Source organism: Panthera tigris, chromosome D4 (assembly GCF_018350195.1).
Source record: "Panthera tigris isolate Pti1 chromosome D4, P.tigris_Pti1_mat1.1, whole genome shotgun sequence".
NCBI classification, from domain to species: Eukaryota; Metazoa; Chordata; class Mammalia; order Carnivora; family Felidae; genus Panthera; species Panthera tigris.
In genome coordinates, this window is record NC_056672.1 from 18,921,125 (window position 1) to 18,943,360 (window position 22,236).

At 47.3% G+C, this 22,236-nt stretch overlaps 1 protein-coding gene across 1 annotated transcript in view; it reads right to left on the reverse strand.

Annotated features, from left to right (window-relative positions):
- Positions 1–212: 212 nt before the first annotated feature.
- Positions 213–22,236, reverse strand: part of GNA14 (G protein subunit alpha 14) — a 201,247-nt gene continuing 179,223 nt past the window's right edge. The window contains exons 3-7 of the mRNA XM_042964070.1: positions 11,108–11,262; positions 8,227–8,355; positions 5,991–6,120; positions 2,235–2,388; positions 213–1,257 (exon numbers count right to left, since the gene is read on the reverse strand). Of these exons, the coding sequence (XP_042820004.1) occupies positions 1,067–1,257; positions 2,235–2,388; positions 5,991–6,120; positions 8,227–8,355; positions 11,108–11,262 (759 nt within the window). The 3' untranslated portion in view covers positions 213–1,066. The remainder of the gene's footprint in view (positions 1,258–2,234; positions 2,389–5,990; positions 6,121–8,226; positions 8,356–11,107; positions 11,263–22,236) is intronic.

Here is a 22,236-nt window from a genome sequence, read left to right on the forward strand (position 1 = left end):
TTTTTCCTGTTAATCTGTTTTGCTTGTTTGTTTTACAGGGGGGGGGATCTCAGCCAGGAACCTAGAAAGTAAAAGGAAATTTACTTTTCCTCTCCTGGAAGGACATGTAGAAAGTTTGAGTTACATACAAACTATTAAAGTCACAGCATTTTTCTTTTTAGGAGCTGACCCATTGGTCAACGACGAGCTCAAAGAAACACAACGTAATCCAATGCTAATGGCAGAATGGTATATTCTTAGCCTCCTCAGAAAGGCACAGCATACACGGTTCAAACAGCAAAACTGTGGTGGCCATCAGAACTTTGGCAGGGGTTGCATTACGCTGGTTAAACAGTTTAGGCTTTTAGTCATTTCGTAAGTTTACAAGACTTGGTCGTGTATATATATACACACATAAAACACACACATTTTTTACCAGTACAGCATGTATGCTATCTCGAGCCCACTTATGTCAACTTTGGCTGCATGGTGATCAAATTATGGCAAAACTAAGTTAGATCTATTAATATAGTCATCAGTTTGGCCTAAAAATATTTAACACAAAAAAAACAAAACCAAAAAAATCTTTGATGGCATGTTAAATGCATAGTTCAGCATGGAGAGAGAAAAACAATCTAAAATCTCTAAATTACAAGATTTAATAAAAACCTTCAAACCCCTTAATTTTCTTTTTTGAAAATATCACCCAAACTCATCCTAGAGGTCTCAAGGTATGATCTATAAACTAACAGACGCCTCTGTTACATGATGTGTTAATGCCTATTAAACACACTTAAAAAAACATAAATCACAGTGGCTGTTAAAAATTCTATAAAATATCAAATTCAAAACTTACACAAAATCTTAGAGCCAAAACTCAAGAAAAGAAATATAAAAACAATTTGGGAATCAAGACTTGGAAAAAGGGTGCCACACTCAAATATCTGGTAAGGTCCGACACCTGGCCCCGTGGCCTGCATGACGGGCTCCGTGCTGCCAGGGGTGGGTGACGTCACAAGCACTTGCAAATATGTGAGGAGCTTGCGAATCCTGTCTTCCGGAATGGGTGAGAAGTGCGCAGCAGCTTTCAAACCAGGTTGAACTCCCTCAGGTTGAGCTGGAGAATCGTGTCTTTCACGGCAGCGAACACAAAGCGGATATTCTCCGTGTCCGTAGCACACGTGAAGTGAGAATAGATGACTTTCTCTTTGTCAGGATTCTGATCTTGGTAAAGCTTCAGGATAAAGTCTCTGGCAGCTTTGACATCCTGCTTTGGTCCTAGTCAAGAGTGTAGTTACAGGGATAAAGAAGAAAGATCGTGACCAACAGGTCCTCCCCCAAATCATCCTCGATATAGTCTTGCTCTTGCGTGGGATCCTTCTTTCAGTTGTCTTAGTTCTAGAGGATAGTTGACCTGGGGACATTAACTTTCATTCTATTTTATTAAATCTCCTAAAAGGGTCTTTTAAAGTGTTCACTGCCATCTAAAAATTGTACTTTAAAGCAATCTGTTGAAAAATAGCCAACTTAATTTTTGGATTTGGACCACAGAGGCAGACAGAAGTGGGCTAGGACTAGGGGAAGGAAGGACACAGGAACATGATTAGACACCCAAGTCTCATTTTAACGCGTGAGGGCTCTACCCGATAGGGCCACTGCAGCTGTGACCTTTCGGTCGTAGGACGCTAAAACCCTAAACATCAGTATCACACTTCCCGATATTCGAGACCTCCTGTACCAGAAATCCTTGGCAACAAGACATAAACTTTGCAGCCAGGGGTAGGTCACATTCATAAAACTGTTGTCTACCCTGTGCCTAGGAAGGGGGCTGCCACACTAACATACACAGAAGAAGTACCGGGCACTCGGACAGAGACCGGAAAGGCAGGGCGGGCACAGTCTCTGCCTCGGGAGCTGCCCCCACGGACAACACTACACAGAGTGACGGAGGCCAGGGGACAACAGAGTGAGCCCCCGCTGCCAGGGGAGCACGCGGGAGGCACACCTATGCAGACGAGGGTGCCGCGAGGGTGAGAAGGACTTCCCGGAGGCGGCGCCTGAGCTGGGTCTTGGAGAACAGGGTGAAGTTCACAAAAGGTGTGGGCGTGCGTGGAGGTGCTGAGGCAAAACACAGTGATGCACCTGGAGCTTCGGTGAGAAAGGGTGTTAGAGGCAGATGGGGGGCAGGGGGGGCCCAGGGGCCTGACCAATGACTCTGGATGATGCCCGGGGAAGTCAACAAGATGGACACTCACCTGTGTATTCTGGGAAGTAGCTAATTAGATGAGAGTACATGATTTTCTCTTCCAAAAGATCCTTCTTATTTAAGAACAAAATCACGGATGAGTTCAGAAACCAGGGGTAGGTAATAATGGTTTTAAATAAGGCTTTGCTCTCCTCCATGCGGTTCTAAGCGAGAAACAACGGGCTCAGGGTTAATAAGAAAAACGGTACTTTGGGAGCAACGTGCCAAAATGTCTGGTCCGGCCCATCTGTCCCCTCACCCAGCTACCGGCTCCATATCACTGTCCTTGCTGAAGCTGGTGAGCACCTGGGGCCCCTCAGGATACCAGGTCTCCTGCCTCTATTTCCACCCCCCCCCACACCCCCACCCCCGCCGGCTCTCTTAGTCACTCTCTTCGGTATGCGTTCTGTGGCACCGCAAATAAACACACGTCAGAAAGGCTTTTGTGAAACTTGGAAGAAAGTTCCTATCCTATTTGACAAAAGTTTTCTGGGTCATTACTGGGACTACCGAGTGGGGGAAGCGAGTAACTTAGACCCCGGAAGCCCTGTGTCATTGGGGTTGGGCTCCCAGACCATGAGGGGGAAGCTCCTGGAGCCCAGCCCCCGCCCAGAGGAACGCTGTGGACACCGGCAGAGCGGGGAGCGCACGCTGCTGACACACTTCACGTGGTGGCAATACAGAGGAGCTCTACTCGGGGCACACGGTCCCCATTTGATGGATGAGCATAGTGGTGTTCACAAGTTTAAATTATGTCCCAAGCCCATGTGGTAGTAGGACCTGATCAAAATTACGTAGAAACGCCGTCAACATCTCTTAACATTTGACATTGGCAAGAATACACCAAATGTTCCTACTTCAGGGAGAGGAGACAGGGCACATACAAATCTCATCTGGTGACAATACTTGTTCTAGATAGTACTCTGTTCTGAAGGTTTTTTGTTTTTTTTTTAATCTTTATTTTTGGGAGAGCGCAAGCCAGGGAGGGGTGAAGAGAGGGGAACAGAAGATCCCGAAGCAGACTCTCTGCTGACAGGCTGACAGCAGAGAGCCCAACGCGGGGCTCGAACTCACAAACTCTAAGATCATATCCTGAGCCAAAGTCAGACACTCAACAGACGGAGCCAGCCAGGCACGCCTGCTCTAAGAGTAAAGAAACAGCAGCTTCCCTTTAGACAGAGGGAAGTGCTCAGACAAAACCATGAAAGCCTTGCCCGCCCACTGCGGAGGAACATGCTGTAAATCTGTTTGCCTACAAGTCCTGTACACTGGGACTCATTCTCTTGCTCGGTAGCCTTTTGGGCATTAAGATCTGGCATTTATTACCAGATAGGTAACCCCTCAGTTGTTAGTATTTTTTTTTTTAATTTTTAAAAATGTTTTTATTGATTTTTGAGAGAGAGGGAGCCACAGAATCCAAAGCAGGCTCCAGACTCTGAGCTACCAGCCCTGAGCCCGACGCGGGGCTCCAACTCACGCTCTGCAAGATAATGACCTGAGCCGACTTAGTCAGAAGCCCGACCAACTGAGCAACCCAGGTGCCCCGTCCCTCAGTTGTTTTTAAAGCTTAACAAAAATTTATTATCTTTTCAGTAATGATCTCCAAGGAAAGACAACACAGCCGGCTCTTGAATAGCGCAGGAGGCAGGGGCGCTGACCTACCGGAAGAGTCGAGAATGTGCACACACAGGCACCCGGGTGGCTCAGTCGGTTAGGCGTCCAACTCTTGATCTCAGGTCATGATATCATGGTTTGTGACATTGAGCGTCACACTGGGCTCTACACGGACAACGCAGGGCCTGCCTTCGATTCTGTCTCTCCCTCTCTCTGCCCTTCTCAGCTTGGTCCCTCCCTCTCTCTCTCTCCCTCAAAATAAATAAGCTTAAAAAAAAAAAAAAAAGAAAATGTGCATATAACTTCTTACTTCTCCCAGAACTTAACTACTGCTAGCCTACTGTTGACCAGAAGTGTCACCAACAATCGATTAACACGTATTTTATATGTTATGGGTGTCGTATACCATATTCTTACAACAAAGCTAGAGAAAAGTAATGAGAAAATCGTAAGGAAAATACACTTAGTGTACTGTATTTATCGGGGAAAAAAACCCACGTATAAGTGGACCCATGCAGTTCAAACCTGTGTTGTTCCAGGGTCTAGTGTATACGAAGAAACAATTCCTACGCAGCCTCGGGAGGGGACACAACAGATAATTACAACTGGAATAGGAAGGTTTGAGTGGCAGCCACTTAATCTTTCTCCAGATACCTTGTGACTTTCGGCAAAAAAGAAAATGTCTTAATTTCTACACATATAGGGCTGAGGCGTTGGTCCCTTGTGCGCCTGAATACGCTTTTGAGTTTTCTGAGAAACATCATTAAGTAATCCCGAGACAAATTGGGAGCTAATTTTTCACATTGATAACGTGATGCCTTTTTTGCTTTTTTAACAAAATGTCTCCCTTGGAAGAGCTGGGGGGCAGCCAGGATTGCCGTGTTTCTCTGCACAATGACGCTAGTAAGTGGGTTAATCCTCCACTAATTAGCTAATGTAACTGTGCTCCACAGAGAAAGGTCTGCTCTCAAGAAATACAAGATCCCATTTGTTCGGTGATTGCCTAATCCTGGGCAGAGTTCTTCACTGCTTTACGATCACGACCCAGAAGCAAGAGACATTTTTCTACGAGGTCAGGATGTGTCGTGCAAGGGTGGGGAAAAGACCAGGGGAGGACAATGGTGTCCCACAGAGCACACCCCCACCTCGCAACGAAGTGACAGGAATGGCTCTCCCCACTTCCTGGGCAGACACAGTTAATGGAGTTTGACCCAGCTAGGACTATGGCAACTTTGCAGGGGACACGGGATGCCTGACCGGGGTAGGTCCGAACAGCTCCAAGCATCTGGCACCACTCCCCATGCCAGCTCAGTTAGGGACCTAAGGAGGTTGGGAAGCCTGTTCTCATTATATTTATTGGAAATGGCATTGCTCTGGGGCACCCGCATGGCTCAGTCGGTTAGGCATCCAACTTCGGCTCAGGTCATGATCTCACGGTTTGTGGGTTCGAGCCCCGTGTCAGGCTCTGCACCGACAGCTCAGAGCTTGGAGCCTGCTTCGGATTCTGGCCTCCCTCTCTCTCTGCCCCTCCCCTGCTTGCGTGTGCATGCTCTCCTCTCTCAAAAATAAGCATTGTCTTAAAAAAGAAAGAAGTAACATTGCTCAACTTTGGCTATGTTAGTACCCATAAAGGGCTTGGAAAAGATACCTCCAAACTCAGACCCAGGAAATACGAATCTCTCCTGTGGGGTCCAAAAGATGGTCTTTTTTAAAACTCCCCAAGGGGTCCCAATATGCAGCCACGGCTGAGAACCAAAGTCTGCAGGGACTCTACCCCCGGCAGCACAGGAGCTTAGGTCCCAGGCTCAGCCCACACCCACCTCAACTAAACCAGAATCCTGAGTTGGACCCAGGTGCCAGGTTTTTCGCAATGATCCCCGGGGAATCGCAGTGCGTATCCAACTTTGAGGACCGGGTTTCTAGGCCAGTGATTCTCCCGCTTCCCCGTGTATTTCATTCAGTTTGGGTTGACTGATGAGGCATGCATTTCCAACAAGCGCCCAGATGATGGCGGTGCTGCTAAGCCAGAGACCACGCTTGGACCAGCCGAGCCGGCTTAGCCTCAAGAACGGAGTCCAGAGCGCTGGCTTCTTGCAAACTGCAGAAAGAGTTCCCCGTTTTCCACAGCCATCCCCTTCCCCACCCAGCGTACCTCGTTGTCACACTCGGCCAGGACCTGGTCGTATTCACTCAGAGCAACCAAAAAAATAATGGAGGTGACGCTTTCAAAGCAATGAATCCATTTCCGTCTCTCAGATCGCTGGCCACCAACGTCCACCATCCTGTTCAACAGAAACAGAGATCATTCAAAGGTTGGCATGCGTGGCTCTCTGGGGAAAAAGGGCAGGAGTCCTTATATTGTGGAAACGCGTTAGGGTCCTCAGTAATTGTTTTCGAGTGAAAAGGGGCCTTACGGTTAGAATGTGTGAGCACCGCTCCGTGAGGCAGCGAGGAACCCTAGATGCTTCCTAGAGCAAAGGAGGCGCACGATGCAAGCAGAGTTACTGAAGACAGACGTAGAGGTCACTCGGGGGGAGCCTGCTCGGGGACGCTGGTTTGGAAGCTGCTGCAACAGTCCAGGCAGGAAGCACAAGCATCCACTTAGCTGTTGCTCGAACCACGGCCGAGTGTCAGGACACCAGACACACAAGGGGCAGAAAGGTGGGTGGTCTTCCAGGTCCACTCAGCCAGATTAGGGCCCTCACCCCCCCCCCCCCTGTTTTTCACCACTCCTCAGATTTCTCCAGAAATCCTCTCTGCCTTAGGTGGATGCCACCCCTTCTGCCCTATAAAGACCTACAAGTTTCCTCCGTCCTATGTGGAAACCCAAGGCCTTCCTCTGTGTCTTGGGGAAAGACTTCAGAGTCATAGCCCCAAGATGGCCCCGGAGCTGAAACGCTCCAGGAGTCGGGCAGTTTCCGGAAACGAGTCAAGTGGGTCTCTCCAAAGCACGACAACAGGCAACTCGAGAATGCTAGGGGCCCTGTCTGCAGGGTCGACTGCCATGCAGCTGGATAGAAACGCACCCCATGACCGGACCCTCAACCTTTCAGAGAAACCAGTTATCAAGTGTTTTAAGCAAAATGGACCAAGTTTCAAAAGTTGTTTAAAAACACCATGTGGGCCAAAGATGGTGGTATCTGTGGACCAGATACCAGTTTTCCAAGTAGCAAACAGCACTGATTCTGAAATAGTTGTGTTCATAAATTCATGGCATTCAGATACAGATTTTTAAGTTTATTATTATTTTTTTTTTGAGGGGGGCGGGTAACAACAAGAGCAAAAGTAGGTCGGGGGAGAGAGAGAGGGAGACACAGAATCCGAAGCAGGCTCCGGGCTCTGAGCTACGAGCACACAGCCCGACGTGGGGCTCGAACTCACAAACCGTGAGATCATGACCAGAGCCAAAGTCGGACGCTCAACCGACTGAGTCACCCGGGCACCCCCAGATGGAGATTTTCAAGGGGCTCGACCAGAGCAACAATGCTCTAAAGACTTGAGATGGAACAGGGTTTACAGACGGCCTGGGTGTGGCAGGGTGGGACCTGTCCATCTCCACTGGAAAAGCATAATGTAATTAGCCCTAAGGAGGAACATGGGAACCAAGGGATATAGAATTGCTTTGAAATTTGCAATGCTGGGCATATGTGCCATATTACTAATTTGTTGCCATAATTAGATGCAATGAAGGTCCACTTAAGTCATCCTAAAAGTACTTCTTATATTTATATGTGGGAATTCATACATTTTTACACAGCTGTAAATAGTTTATTGTGTAATTTTTAATTTTTTTAACATTTATTTATTTTTGAGAGAGAGAGAGAGCATGAGTAGGGGAGGGTCAGAGAGAGAGGGAGACACAGAATCTGAGCTCCAGGCTCTGAGCCGTCAGCACAGAGTCCAACGCGGGGCTTGAACTCACAAACCACGAGATCGTGACCTGAGCCGAAGTCGGATGCTTAACCGACTGAGCCACCCAGGTGCCCAGTAGTAATTTTTAATACACACTTTTGTGTTGGCTCTTTGTTTTTTTTTTAAATAGATGTTAGAGAAGGAAATATAAGGGAAGAGAAATAGTCAAATTTAGGGAAACGACATCAGTGTTTTCAATTTGTGGTTACAGAAGTATACATCTATGTGTGCGTGTGTTTTACACACAGGAATCACTCCAGACTTAGGTAAGGAGACTTTTATGTTCTACGGGGAACAGGAAGGGGAGCTCCTCTCCATTCTAGGACCGGAGACCTATCACAATTCTAAACACCTCGTGACGGACAGGGTCATACGGCTCTAGGAGCTATAACCGCTCTTAGGAATAACGGACTTAATTTGGGGACTTCCAAGACCGGACAGCTTCTTAATGGACCACATCGGGGAGACAGTCTTACCGAAAGATGATGTTCTCCAAGTCAAACGGATACTCGATGATGCCGGTTGTGGGCACGCGAACACGAAGCACGTCCTGCTGGGTTGGCACGAAGGACGGCATTGCGATCCGGTCAATGTCGGTCAGGTAACTGTGAGAGCAGACAGCAAGGCGCCAAGACTTGTGTCAGACATCGGGGAAGTCAGCCTAACTCACTGCACCCCCCCCCCCCACAGGCTCAAGGATTCCAGCCAAGATTTCTTGAGACCTGGTGCTGACCAGGCACCCCCACCCCAACTGTGACCGTTTGGGAGGGAATGTGGACCAGAAGCTCCCATGAGCCCCTGGGAAACCTGTAAATCATGCCATCTCTTCCTCTGGGCTCCAAGCTCTCTCTCTCTCGTTGGCCAGTGAGGGAGCCGGCAGGTCGGAAGGAAAGGCTGTTGGGATGGGCTCGCTGACCCTCCCCCATCCCACACTCACCCCCCTCCACAAACAGTGTAGAATGTAGACGCTGTTCTCAAGGGCGTTGCTCGATGAATTAGAGTTTCTATGAGAATATAAAGGTATAAACAGGCCATCTCAAAGTTCCTTCACAAGAAAAAGTTTACTGTTTATTGGGAAACTGAACATCCACAAGAAGCCAAAACCGGTCTCAGATGATTTCTGGCCGTACATTAAATTCCTAAGCCGAAAACAAATCACTCTTTCTGTGGTCAAATGAGAAGACACTTTTTTTTAAGCTCTAAGTCCTTTCTAAAAGGCATTTTCGAGAAAAATGACCGTAACCAGGCCCTGGCTAACGATGGAGGTGGTGATTCGGAGGCTCCCGCAAAGTAAGGTTTGGCCCTGTCTTCTCCCTGCGCAGACAGACCCGGGCTAGGATAGCGGTGCCCAGCAAGCGGCATGAAGGGGAGCGCGGGGGGGAACAGGCCAACCCTATTCACCGTGCAGCCGTCACTCCAAGGAAGCAAACCACACTCCGTCAGACCGTACGTCGCTTGAGGACAGAGAGCACTGGCTGTACCTGCAGCTCTTACCCCGGTGCCTGGCCCACAGCAGGCACACACTGAAGTCCTGTCGAGGGAACGCCTGGCCCAATAAGCGGATGACAACTACGGACCCGGACCAAGGACGCTGCACAAGCGCCTTGAATATTGCCAAGTCCAAAGGCGGGGCAACACCGGGTTTCTGAGGGCCACTCTGTTTGCAGCCCTGTCCATCTAGCTGTTCCCTACACTCCTGCCAGTGCGTGAGCTCCAGTGTTCAGGGCTCCACCGGGTCTCCTCCGAATGGATCTACATCAAGAGCCCCGGCCACTCCCCAGGACCTTCACAGAAGCCGATGACACTAGGCGGTCTCAGGGAAGGACCGGAGATGGCTTCACTGACTTGAGGTTGTCTCTCACTCTACAGCTGCCAATGGCAGTCTGTCCTCTTCCTTGGGACACCACCTTCCTTCCTTCTGGATCTTTTCTGAGCTGACCCAACACCTTCTCTGGGCTTCTTTTATTTCCTTTTCCTACCTGACTGCTCTGTTGCAGCTAAATGTTCCTGTGCTTAGGGTGGTTGTGCAAACCTGGGTTAATGGCACTCGGCCGGGGACACGCATCAAAGGGCTTCGAGATTTCAGGTTTCCTTTCCTGACCACTGCCTTGTCCAGACGATGCGGGTGAACCACCTCCCCGCACCAGCTCAGAGGGCAAGGGCAACACCGGAAGGGAAGGGGATGCACCTGCGGGGAAGGGCAAAGAATTCTGGGGCCCTCAGACGACGGAAGATGACATGGGGCAAAGGGGAAAGAGCTGAGATGCAGAAGCCGGAATCATCACCTCTTCAAGAAGGAATATGATAGATCTATTTTGTCCAGTGACCTAGATGACAGAGAGGCATGGCCTCAAGAAATTCTTAAGACGATGAAATGCTGTGATCTCCATGGGAAAGTTTGTGTGCAGGACCATCTGTTTCGTTTTTCCTTAGAGATTAATGATTTAGAACTAGAGCTTTATGAATCAAAAATATAGTGTGCAGGCCTTCCCAGGGAGTCAATAAGCAAAGGGCCCCGGGACTGAGCTTCCTGCGTGCACTGGGCCTGCAGAACCCGTCTTGCCCACTAGAGGGAAGCACCAGATCAGCCACGGGCATGGGCCTATTTCACTGCTGGTCTGCACTCTGATTTTTATTATTATTTTTTCTTACTATGAAATTTATGGTCAAATTGGTTTCACTCTGATTTTAGATTTGAGGACAGTTGGAACTGCTGTCTAATGATCAGGAAACCAGAAGGTAGAGGGATACGGAGAAGAGGAAAGTAGAATCCAGAAGCAGTGGTCGTCCGTATTTAACTCAGAAAATTCCAGCACCCCAAATGAGATGAGTCCCCTCAAAGGGAGCCCGTATTGGATTGAGCTTCTTGTTGAAAAAAGAGACAGCTGGGTGGCTCAGTCAGTGAAGCGACCGACTGTGGCTCAGGTCACAAGCTCACCGGTTTGTGAGTTCGAGCCCCGCGGCCGGCTCTGCGCTGACAGCTCAAAGCCTGGAACCTGCTTCGGATTCTGTGTCTCCCTCGCTCGCGCTCTGCCCCTCCCCCACTTGCTTGCATGTGCGCTCTCTCGCTCTCTCTCAAGAATAAGTCAACATTAACAACAATTTTTTTAAGAAAAAAAAGAAAAAGAGGCTTGGAACACAGCAACGAAAGGTGAACGTGGACAAGGACAGAGTTTTTCGGGGGTGGTAAGAGATGCACCAAGAAGTCAGAGGGGACGCTGACAAGCGGGAAGGAGGTAGTGTTGCAACGAGGGCCCACGTTTTATAGGCAGCTAGTTCCTCCCCAGCGAGAAGCTTCCTCGAAGCGTGGCCACGTGTGCCCGATGCGCGTGGGGCTAGGCCGGGCTCTGTACTCACTATCTGGCAGAGTCCGAGAGCTGATACTCCCTCCTCCTGTCGTAACACTCCTGGATTCCCGGGTCCTGCCACAGCTGCTTGATGGCCTCCACCTGGTCCCTGGAGAGCGCACAGACCTTGTCCACTTCCACTTCTCGGATGAGCTGGGCATTTTCCTAAGCGAAGGAGAGAGATGCTTTCGGCGGGCAAAGGCAAAGGAAGCCACCCCGCTGGTGACATGGGGGCAAGATTTCCCCCGGTCTGTGGATCGGGGAAGAGCTCACTAGATGCTGGGGGCCCTCCAGGGGAGCCGCTCGCAGGCAGGCACTCAGCTACGGTGCAGACGACGTGGCTGCTGAAACCGGGCAGAGCCACGGAAAGACCAAGACCCGCGGCTTTCGGTCCCAGCGGGACCCAGGGGCCAGTTTCACCAGCGTTCAATACCCAACTGTGAACAGAGAAACCCGAGCGCGAGGGATCCTCATTTTACTCGGGCGTCTGCATCTCAGGGCAATTTGAAAAGAACCATTTTTACTGTCCTGGCGTACAAGGGTGGGGTGGTGAAGGAGGTCCACCTCCGTGCAGTAAGGGACTGCCGTGTCTTCAGAGAATAGCCAATTCGATGTCAGTCTGCTGTCTTTGTCCTCTTTCCCTTCTTTTGTTTTTTTTTTCCTTCAGTAACTTAGACTTAATTTCTTACAGCAGTTTTAGGTTCAGAGCAAAGCAGAGGAAGTGCAGAGAGTTCCCATCCATTCTGCTGTTTATCATCACGCATCACTGATACGACCCTTTCCCATGGCAGAACCGCTCTCGGTGCAACTCCCCGTGCCAATGAATGCTGTAATATCGTGATATTTATCGTTACTGTCATTAAATAACTCTTGCTCCTACACCACTGCTCCATTTATGGTACTTGTTAAGATCGCCATGGCTGTAATTACTACTATTACAGCAGTTAACATGTATTGCCCACTTTGCATGTGCCGAGAGGTACGCACACATTATCTCATCTAATCCATGTAGGGCAAGCACGGGGCCACACCTCTCACCAAACCTTAGCCAATGAAAATACATCCTCAACACGACCGCGTGTTGGCCGCAGAGGTCCAACATCCCATCCCTTGGTCGCATATTGCAGCGGACAAGGGAATCCTGCCGAAGGAGACGGGAACCCCACCTTCCCTCCGCTCTGCCGTCCTGCCACATCTCAGGGCAATGACATCACGCAGGGCCGGCCACCCACCGGCAGCTGTCAGCAAAGCATCCGCTTAGCAGCTGTGATCTCCTGGAGTCTCTACGGTACTCCCTGAAAAGTTGCTCCTGTCTTGCATAATTCATCCTCATTAACAGCCCGACAGGAAGCTGGAGAAAAGGGAGATCTTACAGATTCACTCAGGGCAAAACCGAGGGCTGGGATGACATCAGCATGGCTCTGCACCCCACCCACCGAGGGTGGATATAAACTCTTTCCCTGGACCGTGGGTTCCTTGGCAGGTAGAAGACCCCGGGTGTAGGATCTCAAACAGGTGTAAGCAGAATGGATCAGTGGGAAGTGCCCGGGCTGGGAATAAGGAGCTCGAGTTCGACTAGTGCAGCTGGGACTTTTAAAGACTCCAGTGGTTACCGATCTCGGCATCCTCATTTGTGAAAGCAGCCAGTGATGTTTCAAGGAGTCTGATTTATAAGCTAGCAAGTACCAGCCAAATGTGAGCAAAATTAGCCTTATCATTGTGGTGGACGCCTGATAAATATCTGTTTGCAAAAAGAGGGCACACCGATAGCCTTTAAACCATGACTTCCAATCCGCCCACAAGCACATTGGACATCCCCTGCCTTACTCGAAGCCAGAGAGAACGAAGAATGGAGAACATGGACAGAGTCTGTAGGGAGCCAAAGGGTTGTCTTCTCCTTCCTCCCTGCCTCCCGCCACCGTCCTCCTCCCACGTACCGTCAGGTGGTCTCTTCCCACCTAGGGCATGGCTCTACGTAAAGTGTCTGTTTTCTTCCCCGTCTTCGTAACCGGCCTGGAAACGCCACGAGGGCAGAGCCAATGTCTTCCCTGTCCTTATATCCCAGAACCTAGTGCAGTGCCTGGCAAATAACAGGTGTTCTAGTGATGCAGGCATCTAGCCAACATTTGGGGCACGTAAACAAAAATCTACCTAACAGAACATCACGAGAAAATAACAGCAAAAGAACTTGAGGACAGTATGACAGAAGCCCGTGTCAGTCACAGCGAGAGCACAGAGGAGCTCGGAGACGAGAAAGTGTCTCAGAGTAGGAAATGCTCTGGTGATTTCTGGCCAGTCCGTCGCTCTCACTCTGCCCCTGGTGGCAGGCGGGCGGAATCGTTGCTTCAGGGATGCCTGCCTCTTAGGCGGCTCTCCTAAATAGGACTATTTTAACTTGTAAAGCGGTCATCCCCGCACCCAGCGTGGCACTCAAACTCGCGACCCCGAGGTCCAGTTGGATGCTCCACTGACTGAGCCAGCCAGGCGCCCCCTAAATATAACTACGACTCTCAGCTTAACTCCTGAGAGAGAGCACTGTGAGAATCATCGGGATGTTACAAATATTCCCACCTCCCCGCCTCACAAACGTCACGGAGAATTGTACTTCACGGTGGGTGAAGCAGAAGTGGACCCAACACTTGCGTCTTTTAGAAAGAAACTTTAAAGAGCCACTGAGTAATTTGCCACACTCCCTTTCATCTACTGTGGTGATGGTCGGGAGACAAGATGGAGCCTCCATCAGCCGGGCTTCCTGAGCAAGTTCAGTGAGTGGAGATTCCCCCCCGCACACTGCACGCATAGCATGAGTGAGAAATCATCTTTCACTGTGATAAGTAAGCTGAACTGTGGGGGCAGTTTGTTCCCGGAGCACAACCTACTCTATTCTGACCGGCCCGTGTCACAATGGATAAGTCCAGTATTTGACTCTGGCAGGAGAGAGAGAGAGAGAAAATGCAGCCCAGTGAGATATCCCAGAGGAATGTAGGCTTCTACATGGGCACCCAGTCGGGGCGGGGGGGGCAGGGAAGGGGGTACAGAGGCTGTGGAAAGACAAATCTGAGCTTTCAGGTAACCCGGGGAGCTCAGCCAGGAGAGCAAGATCTAGTGTCTGTTCAGCCAAGTGAGGGGACTATGGAGGGACCCGGGCTTGAAAGAAGAAGGGACCTCAGTCTCCTTACAAACCCAGCAATTGGGAACTGGATTTGGAACCCAGTGAATTCAAGGAGCCCAGACGTATTCCAAGTTTAGAGCTCTCCTCCTGGCTAAGGCTCCCACCTGTTGAGATCATGCTTTTTAAACTTACTTTGGAATAATGTAAGATGGGGAAAATGATAGAAGAGTTCCTCTGTACCTTTCAAGATTGTCCCAATGTCGACGATTTATGGCCATGCCTTATCATCCATCCCCTTTCCGGACACACACGCACATAGACTTGCCACCTGAAGACTTGAGAGGACGTTGCAGACCCAATGCCTCTTCATTGCTAAAGACTTTGGTGTGATTTCCTAAAAACGAGGACCCTGGACTATAAAAATCACAGCGTAATGACCAAAAGCAAGAAGCGTAGCATTGACACAATATTGTGATCTCATCTTCAGACCTTCCCCAAAGTCTGTCAGTTGTCCTCTTTTTTTTTTTTTTAATTTCTTTTTTTTAACATTTATTTATTTTTGAGACAGAGGGAGACAGAGCATGAACGGGGGAGGCGCAGAGAGAGAGGGAGACACAGAATCGGAAGCAGGCTCCAGGCTCTGAGCCATCAGCCCAGAGCCCGACGCGGGGCTTGAACTCACGGACCGCGAGATCGTGACCTGAGCCGAAGTCGGACGCTCAACCGACTGAGCCACCCAGGCGCCCCTGTCAGTTGTCCTCTTAATGCCCTTTATCTGCCCCATCTAGGATCACATCACGCAGCTACTTGCCTCCGTGGTCTCTATTTATCTGGAAAGGTTCTACGGTCGGATATCATTTTGTCGCCTGATCGAGAATGGCCTGACGAGGACATGAGTTTGGCTGGGAGGGAGAGTGGCCCAGCCACCGCCCACTGTGGGTCCTGTGGACCCCTGTGGATCGTTCCAGGAAAAAATATTGTGAAGGGTGGAGAGGAGTGAGAAAGTGGGTGACCCATTTTTAAATACATTTTATTGAAACATGAATGACTCTGAGGTGCCTGGGTGGCTCCGTCGGTTAAACATCTGAATCTCGACTGCAGCTCAGGTCATGATCTCACGGGTCATGGGTTCAAGCCCCACGGTGCGGACAGTGGAGCCTGCTAGGGATTCTCTGTCTCCATCTCTGTCTGCCACTCTCCCGTTTGCGCATGCCCGCCATCTCTCTCAAAATAATAAAATAAAAAACGAAGGATGAACGACTGCTGTACTGTTAACGATGTCTGTGTGTTATAAAAAGTGGGGTTTTATACATATTTTCCCATGGCCTGGTGAAACACTTCCAAGCACAGCAGGAGCACTTTGATGAGCACGTTCTAAGTAGGGCGCACGAAGAGCAGAGGGCCCCTGAGGCAACGTGGGAACACTTTTATGTTGTCTACGACTGGCCCCTTGGGGCGCCTGGGTGGCTCGGTCCGTGGAGCGTGTGACTCTTGATTACCGCTGACAACGTGATCCCGGGGTTGTGGGGTTGGGCCCCGTGTTGGGCGCAGGGCTGAGTGTGGAGCCTGCTTGGGATTCTCTTTCTGTCTTCCTCTGCCCCTCTCCCCTACTTGTGCTCTCTCTCTGTCTCTCTGTCTCTCAAAAAACTGGCTCCTTGAGCTGAAGGTCTAAAATGGCAAGGGTAGAAGTCCCTCGGCTCCCCTGCGGCACCCCCCTGGGGGGACACACCAAATCCACATCTATCTATAGAGCAAAACTGAGGGCTGACTGAACAGCTTCTGTACCACAGAAGCTAGAGAGACCGCACAGAGAACAGCAAGACAGAAAGAGACACAGTAATGCGGGGACGCCCCCCTCCCCAGCACCCACGACGCGGCCAAATGCAGTGGGGAGGGGTAGTCCTGAAGGGCCCTGAGCAGATTTATCTGCCCCGGGGGCACGGCAAAGGGCTGCAGTTTAAAAGAGCAGCTAGTATACAAAAGATCCAGCCTCCACAAAGCGGCAGGGGAGCTGCTGGGACTCTCTCCAGGTTGGAAGGACCGGGGAACACCACGGTTTACGTCTGCCCTCCACTTTGCCACCCACGCGGGAGCAGAATCCAGGTGCCGGGGCCACTCGGCCTCCTCAGCGAGCCCACACCGGCCCCAGCTGTCCCATCAAGGCAGCTGCACCGCGGTGCACCCCAGAGCAGCCCCAGCCACCGCACCAAGGGGACACAGGCACAGGCACACTGGGACGCTCCAGACCTGCCCCGCTTCAGCTCCAGGTGGCCTGCTAGGGCACCCCCGGCCTAGAGCACTCTGGGACCTCCTGGCTCACATCCGCTTTGGCTCCAACGGCCGCACCCATGCAGCCCCTGTGCTAAGCACCCTGGGACACCCCGGCCCATGCCTGCCTCCATTCCGGCCGCCCCAGCAGGGCACCCTGTGAGTAACCCACACCCTGCCTTCGTTCCGGCCACCTGCACAGAGCCCCAGAACACCGCAGGCAAGTGCTGTCCTCAACTTCGGTCATCCCTCCCGACACCCGCCGCTCTGAGCACCCAGGACAACCTGGTTTCCACCCGTTCGGCTACAGCCGTCCCTTCATGGCACCCTCTGCCCAGAGAGCACCAGGACCGCCCTAGCCCGTGCCCGCTTCAGCTACAGCTGTCCTGCATGGAGCACCTGGGGACCCCAGCATACACCCCACCCTGGCTCCGGCTGCTCACCAGGACCCATCTGCACAGACAGCCCCAGGTTGCACCCATTTCAGCTGTCCTGCCGGGGCGCCCTCTGTGTCAAGAGCCCCGAGATTGCCCTGGCCCGTGCCCACTTCAGCTCTGGTCAGCCCACCAGTGCAGCCCCAGCACAGCATGCCCCAGGACCCCAACCCCATACCAGACACCGCTCTCGCCAGCCAGCCCAAGTCACAAGGCACACACAGTCTATGTAAGGGATGACCACACACATTCCTCCAGGTTTAGAAGTAGCTGTCGTACCTAATGCATGGAAACACACACAGCAAATCAATCAAAATGGGGAGGCAGAGGAAAATGCGCCAAATGAAAGAACAAGACAAACGCACAGAAAAGGAACTAAATGAAGCAGAGATATGCAACATGCCTGACGACGAACTTAAACTAACGATCATAACGATGCTCGTTGGACTGGAGAGAAGAGTGGAGGATCTCAGTGAGAGCTTCGACAAAGGGATAGAACATATAAAGAAGATCCAATCAGCACTGAAGAACACGGTAACTGAAATAAAAAACACACTAGAGGAAATCAACCACAGATGAGCAGATGCAGAAGAACGGCTCAGCAATCAGGAGACAGGGGAAGGGGAAGCACCTAAGCTGCAGAGCACAAAAGAAAAGAATTTCAAAATGAAGACAGGTTAAAGGACCACTGAGAAAACATCAGGCCAAGAAACCTTTGCATTACAGGGGTCCGAGAAGGAGAAACGAGAGAGCAAGGGGCAAAAACAAAACAAGACAAAACAAAACCAAACCAAAAAACACCCAACCATATTTGAAGAAAGAACAGATAACTTCCTTAGACTGCAGAAGGAAATAGACATCCGGATTCAGGAGGCACAGACAGTTTCCAACCAGATGAATCCAAGGAGGTCCACAACGCATCAGAATTTAAATGCCAAAGGTTAAAGATAAAGAGAGGATTTTAAAAGCTTCAAGAGAGAAGCAAAAAGTTATGTACGAGGGAAACCCCATAAAACTATTAGCTGATTTTTTTCAGCAGAAATTTTGCAGGCCAGAAGGAAGTGGCATCGTATATTCAAAGAAGTGAAAGGAAAAGCCTACAGTCAAGATACTCTACCTGCAAGATTATCATTTAGAATTAAATGAGAGAAAAAGAAAAAAAAATCCCAAGAGATAAAGAAATTCATCACCACCACACCAGCCTTACAAGAAATGTTAAAGGGACTTCAAGGACATAATTAGAAGAAAACTATGAATAAAAAGACGTAAAATATGACAACATATACATAACACATGGAGGAGGAAGTAAAAAAGGCCTTTGACAATGTGTTCGAATTCAAATGACCATCAACTCAATAGAGACTGCTATATACTTAGGATGTTCTACATGAACCTCATGGTAACCACAAACCCAAAACTTCTAGTTGATGAAAAATAAAGAGCAAGAAATTCAAGCTTAACACTGCAGAAAGTCATCAGTCACAAGGTAAGAGAGCAAGAACAGAAGAAAAGCACAGAGAACTACAAAATCAACTGGAAAAGTTAAGAAAATGTCAACAGGTACATACCTATCAATAGTTACTTTAAATGTAAATGGTGTAAATGCTTCAACCAAAAGACACAGCGGGGTGAAATGGATTAAAAATAAAAAACAAACCAAATGAGACCTACCTATATTTTTCCTACAAGAGATTCACTCCAGACCCAAAGACACATACAGACTGACAATTAAAGGATAGAAAAAGGTATTCTGTGCAAAGAGAAGAGGTAAAAAAAAAAAAGAAAGAAAGAAAGAAAGAAAGAAAACTGAGGTACCAATATCTATATGAGACAAAATAGAGTTTAAAACAAACACTGTAATAAAAGACAAAGAAGGGTACTACATAATGATAAAAAGGTCAATCCAACAAGAGGATAAAACAATTGTATGTATCTAGGCACCCAATACTAGAGTGCCTAAATACATAAAACAAAGGAAAAATATGACAGTAATACAATAATAACAAGAGCCTTTAACACCTTTACTTACATCCAGGGATAGATCATCCAGGTAGAAAAATCAATAAGGAAACAGTTTCTTTCAATGACACATTAGACCAGATGGACATAACAGATATACACAAAACATTCCATCCCCAAACAACACATTCTTTTCAAGCGAACATTAAACATTCTCCAGAAGAGGTCGCATGTTAGGCCACAAAACAAGCCTCATTAAATTTAAGAAGAGTGAACTCGTATCGTGCATGTTTTCCAACCACGACAGTATGAGATTAGAAATCACAAGAAAAAAACTGGGGGAGAAAAGCGACAAAACACATGAAAGCTAAACAACGTGCCACTAAATAGCCAATGTGTCGATAAAGAAATCAAAGAGGAAATTAAAAATTACATTGAGACAATGAAAACATAACAGTCCAAAATCTCTGCTAAACAGTGAAACTAATTCTAAAAGGGCAATATGCAGGAATACAGACCTACTTCAGGAAACAAGCAAAAGCTCAAATAAGCCATCTAACCTTACACCTAAAGGAAATCGAAAATTAAACAAAACCCAAGTTTGGTAGAAGAAAATAATAAAGATTAAAGCAAAAATGAATGAAATAGAGACTAAAAACAAACAAACAGAAAAGATCAATGAAACCAAGAGCTAGTTTTTTTGAAAGATAAACAAATTGATAACCCTTTAGCCAGATGCAAGAAAAAAAGAGAGAGAACACAAATAAATAAAATTATAAATGAAAGAGGAGCAGTAACAACCAACACTGTAGAAACACCAAGGATTATAAGAGAATTCTAGGACAAATTATATGCCAAGAAATTGGACACTACAGGAGAAATAGATAAATTCCTCAAAACAGGCAGTCTTCCAAAACTGAATCAGGAAGAAATAGAAAATCTCAACAGATCATTACTAGTAACTCAAAAAACTCCCAACAAACAAAAGTTCAGGATCAAAGGGACTCATGGGTAATTCTACCAAACACTTAAAGAAAAGTTAATACCTATTCTCTAACTATTCCAAAACATAGAAGAGGAAGGAAAGTTTCCAAATATATTCTATGAGTCCAGGATTACCCTGATAACAAAACCAAAGATACAACAAAAAAGGAAACCTACAGGACAATATTCTTGATGAATGTAGTTCCAATAATCCTCAGCAAAATATTAGCAAGTCACATTCAACAATACATTAAAAGGATCACTCACCAAAAATCAAGTGGGATTTATTTTGGAGATGCAAGATGTTTCAATATTCAAAAATCAATCAACTAATACATCCCACTAACAAAACGAAGGATAAAAATCATAATATCACCCCAATAGAGGTAGAAAAGGCATCTGACAGAAGTCAACATCTGTTCATGATAAATATTTTCAACAAAGTTCACAGGGAACAAACCTCAATATAATAAAGACCACATATGAAAAACCCACAGCTAACCTGATACTCAATGGTGAAAAACAGACCTGTTTCTCTAAGATTAGGAACAAGACAAGGATGTCCACTTACCACTTTTATTGAACATACTACTGGAAGTCCTAGCCATAGCAATCAGACAAGAAAAAGAAAAGGTATCCAAATTGGTAAGAAAGCAAAACTATCACTATTTGCAGAGGACATGATACTATATATAAGCAACCCTAGAAGCTACACCAAAGAACTATTAGAATAAATAAATTCAGTAAAGTTTCAAGATACAAAGTTAATACACAGAAATTCGTTGTGTTTCTACATACTAATAACAAAGTAGCATAAGGAGAAACTGAGAAAACAATTCCATTGACAATTGTGCCAAAAAGAATAAAATACCAGGAAATAAACTTAACCATGGTTGTGAAAGACCTGTATTCTGAAAACTATAAAACAGTGATGAAAGAAATAGATGATACAAAGAAGAGGATATTCCATGATCATGGATTAAAAGAGTATTTTTAAAATGTCTATACTACCCAAAGCAATCTATACATTTAATGCAATTCCTGTTAAAATACCAACAGCATTTTTTTTCCACAAAATTAGAATAATCTTAAGATCTTTACTGAATCATAAAAGACCCCAAACAACCAAAGCAATCTTGAGAAAGAAGAACAAAGCTGGAGGTATCACAATCCCAAATTTTGAGATGTCCTAAAAAGCTGTGGCAATCCAAACAGTATATAAGGTACTGACACAAAAATAAACACATAGATCAATGCAAGAGAATAGAGAGCCCCAAAATAAACCCATGTGTATAGGGTCAATTAATGACAATCTATGACAATCTATGACAAAAAAGGCAAGAATATGCCATGGGAGAAGACAGTCTCTTCAATACATGGTACTGGGAAAATTGGACAGCTACATGCAAAAGAATAAAACTGGACCCCTTTCTTACACCATGCACAAAAATAAACTCAAAATGGATTAAAGACCTAATGTGAGACCTGAAACCATGAAAATCATAGAAGAAATCATAGGCAGTAATCTCTTTGACATTGGCCTTAGCAACATTTTTGTAGACATGTCTCTTCAGGCAAGGGAAACAAAAGTCAAATTAAACTATTGGGACTATACCAAAATAAAAAGCTTCTGTGCAAGGAAGGAAACCATCAATAAAACAAAAGGGCAACCTGCTAAATGGGAGAAGATATTTGCAAATGATATATCCAATAGGAGGTTAATATCCAAAATATATAAAGAACTTACACAACTCAACACCAAAAAAAACCAAGTATCTGACTAAAAAACAGGCAGAAGACCTGAATAGATGTTTTTTTTCAAAGAAAATATACAAATTGCCAACAGACACATGAAAAGGTGCTCAACATCACTACTCATCAGGAAAAAGCAAATCAAGCCACAATGAGGTACCACTTTATACCTGTCAGACGGCTAGAGTCAAAAGACCAAGAACAAGTGTTGTTGAGGATGTGGGGAAAAGAGGGCCCTTGTGCCCTGTTAGCAGGAATGTAAATCGGTGCAGCCACTATAAAAACAGTATGGAGGTTCGTCAAAAAAAATTGAAAATAGAAATACCATATGATCTAGTAATTCCACTAGTGGGTAATTACCCAAAGAAAACAAAAACACTAATTCAAAAAGATAAATGCGCTCCTATGTTAACTGTAGTGTTATTTATAATAGCCAAGATATTGAAGCAACCCAAGGGTCCATCGATGGATGGATGGATAAAGAAGATGTGAAATATGTATACAATGGAGCATTATTCAGTCACATAAAGGATGAGATCTTGCCATTTGCAATAGTATGGATGGACCTAGAGGGTATCATGCTGAGTGAAACGGGTCAGACAGAGAAAGATAAATACTGTATGATTTCAC